Source organism: Phytophthora parasitica, assembly GCF_000247585.1.
Source record: "Phytophthora parasitica INRA-310 unplaced genomic scaffold supercont2.262, whole genome shotgun sequence".
Lineage (NCBI taxonomy): Eukaryota > Oomycota > Peronosporomycetes > Peronosporales > Peronosporaceae > Phytophthora > Phytophthora nicotianae.
In genome coordinates this window covers 3,462-5,754 of record NW_008649248.1, presented here as the reverse complement: position 1 = coordinate 5,754, position 2,293 = coordinate 3,462, and the positions used below count along the sequence as shown (strand labels likewise).

General features: G+C 50.2%; 1 protein-coding gene across 1 annotated transcript; it reads right to left on the bottom strand.

The window, feature by feature from the left end:
- Positions 1-606: 606 nt before the first annotated feature.
- On the bottom strand, positions 607-2,222 carry PPTG_20058 (hypothetical protein; the record flags this gene model as incomplete). Its single annotated transcript, XM_008918680.1, has 1 exon — positions 607-2,222. A coding segment is annotated over one exon (1,539 nt), but the record flags the coding sequence as incomplete, so codon positions are not given.
- Between the last annotated feature and the right edge of the window lie 71 nt (positions 2,223-2,293).

Here is a 2,293-nt window from a genome sequence, read left to right as displayed (position 1 = left end):
TGCAACTTCGGACAAGTTGCCATATTTCCAGCAAGATGACATCCCTGCCAATCCAGCAGCCTGTCGCCTTAGTATCGTGACGCATTCACTCATGCGATCAAGCTGCGCTGTCGTGCGCGCATATATCCTAGACGGTTACGAGGCTGTAGCGTTCGATAGCGAGTGTCTAAGCCGGTCAAAAAGGCAACTGTGTTACAGTATCGGCGTGACTCACGACCAGCAAGCCACTCAAGCCAAGTGCCACGATCTTAAACTGTGGATGGAGTTCATCCACCAGCCCAGGAAGCAGCCGCAGCCATGGAAGGAGCCGGGGTGGCACTGAACGTCGCGTTGCGAGCGCCATGAGTGCCATGTGAGACCAAAGCAGGATCCTGGTCCGACGGAGATGTCACCACCAAGCGGAGATCCAGCGCTGCTTCGTCGATTTCCATTTCGGTGGTGGCAAAAGTGGCATTGCAAAATACGATCTAACTTCTGACGTTCACTGAGTTCTCAGTCAAGGCCTGTGTGTGTGACATTCACAGTATGAATGCGTATGAATCAAACGCACTACAATTGCTGACGAAAACGATCTTTGGAAAGAAAAAATGTACTTCGCCAGAACCATGATTTATCAACTTTTTGTATTCACTTCTATTTCATTTTACACCATTTAGCCACACCTAAAACTTCACGCATGACAACTAGCTGACATTGATTCGAACATGCAGAGTCAAGTGGCCACCTCGCGACGCCCTCGGGACCCACAACAAGAGCGAGCCCCCTCCTGATCCCGGAATACCAATAAAATTTGGTCGCCAGCGATCAAGATACAACGTTTTATCTTCCAGCTTCGCGACGGTCGAATTCCACGTCGCCCTCCCTCCTGCAGCCACTGGCACTTTGGCGATTGTTTTGCCACCCGAGTGAATCACAACCTTCACGTCCTTTATATCCGAACTGGTGAAGATGAGATTCACCTTGCCATCTCCTTTCTTCTTCCATGTGCCGTAGCTCCCGACAAACGCTTCGTCTATCGTCTGAAGCCCCAGTGCGTCATACAATGAGCCGTCATCGATCTCACCGATGAAAGCAGTGGGTCCGCACGTTGGTTGAACAAATTGAGACGCCAGCCACACGATTCGTGTCGGGTCAAGCCCCGAAAACATCACCAACCCGTAGTTTGTCACCTCCAACATGTACTGTTGTTCTGCGACGAATGCTCCTTTATTCGTAGTGGCAGTCGTGACAAGCTGCTCGACGATCACGCCAAATGTTTTCCTTAGTAGATCTCGCGTCTCATACGCTGCTTGCTTGGTTTTATAGGATAACAATTCGTCCATACAGTTATTAGTTGCTTCGGGGATTTCCTTCAGTACAAGTGAAGACCTGCTGATTTTCACTCGGATATCATTGATTGTAGCGCCGGGATATTTCTTGCGAACGCCGTTGACCGAGAGAATGACGTGGTCTGTAAGCCGCTTGAGTTGATATCCACACGTCGAGTTGGTATCCATGAGTTCTTGCAGTTCATCCACACTGGAGCTGGAGGAATTGAGGACACTGACGTTGTACAGTAAATTATACACATTTTGCGCAGACGAAAGAATCTCGTCGCCGTTGACGATAACCTGCTTGACAATGGCTTCCACAATCATCATCACAATACCGGAAAACACCAAAGTTGGCGGCACGTGGAGCCCTAGACAATGGCAAATTGCTACTGGCAAGTCCACGATAACGACATCGGATTGGTACGCCACCGCGAGGATTTCTTCCACCGCTCCTTGAGGCGCAGTTGTTTGCTTAAATCTGATGTAGTAGATAAGAGATCGGAGCACGCCGACGATGTTCGCGGCGCAGAAGAAATTCCGTCTGACGTTCCGATAGACCGAGATGACAGTGCCGAGGATACCTGCCGTTGCCACATTAACCACCGAAGCCAGCACAGCTACAGCCTTCTGCGCTATCTCCAGAGCACAGTCGTCATTTTGAGGAATACATTCCAAAAAGCAGTTGACGGGGTACGCTAGCGGACATTCAGCGATGCAGGTGCCATCGACTGGGTCGTACATGGTGTAGCCTGCAGGACACACTTTACTGCTGTTATACGGCACCATTTGCCTGTAACACGCCGTATCTTTGGCATTACCCAGAGTAGGGCCCACCCAGTTGCGAATTCTCTTGCCAAACCAGTCATTTCCCATATTATCTGTGAGGTTCGTCGCCTTTGCTGATCTCCGCGTCCAAATGACTCCAAGTTGATCCACTTCTGCCGCTGCTCGACCGAAAAATCCGCTGAGTTGGAAACCTT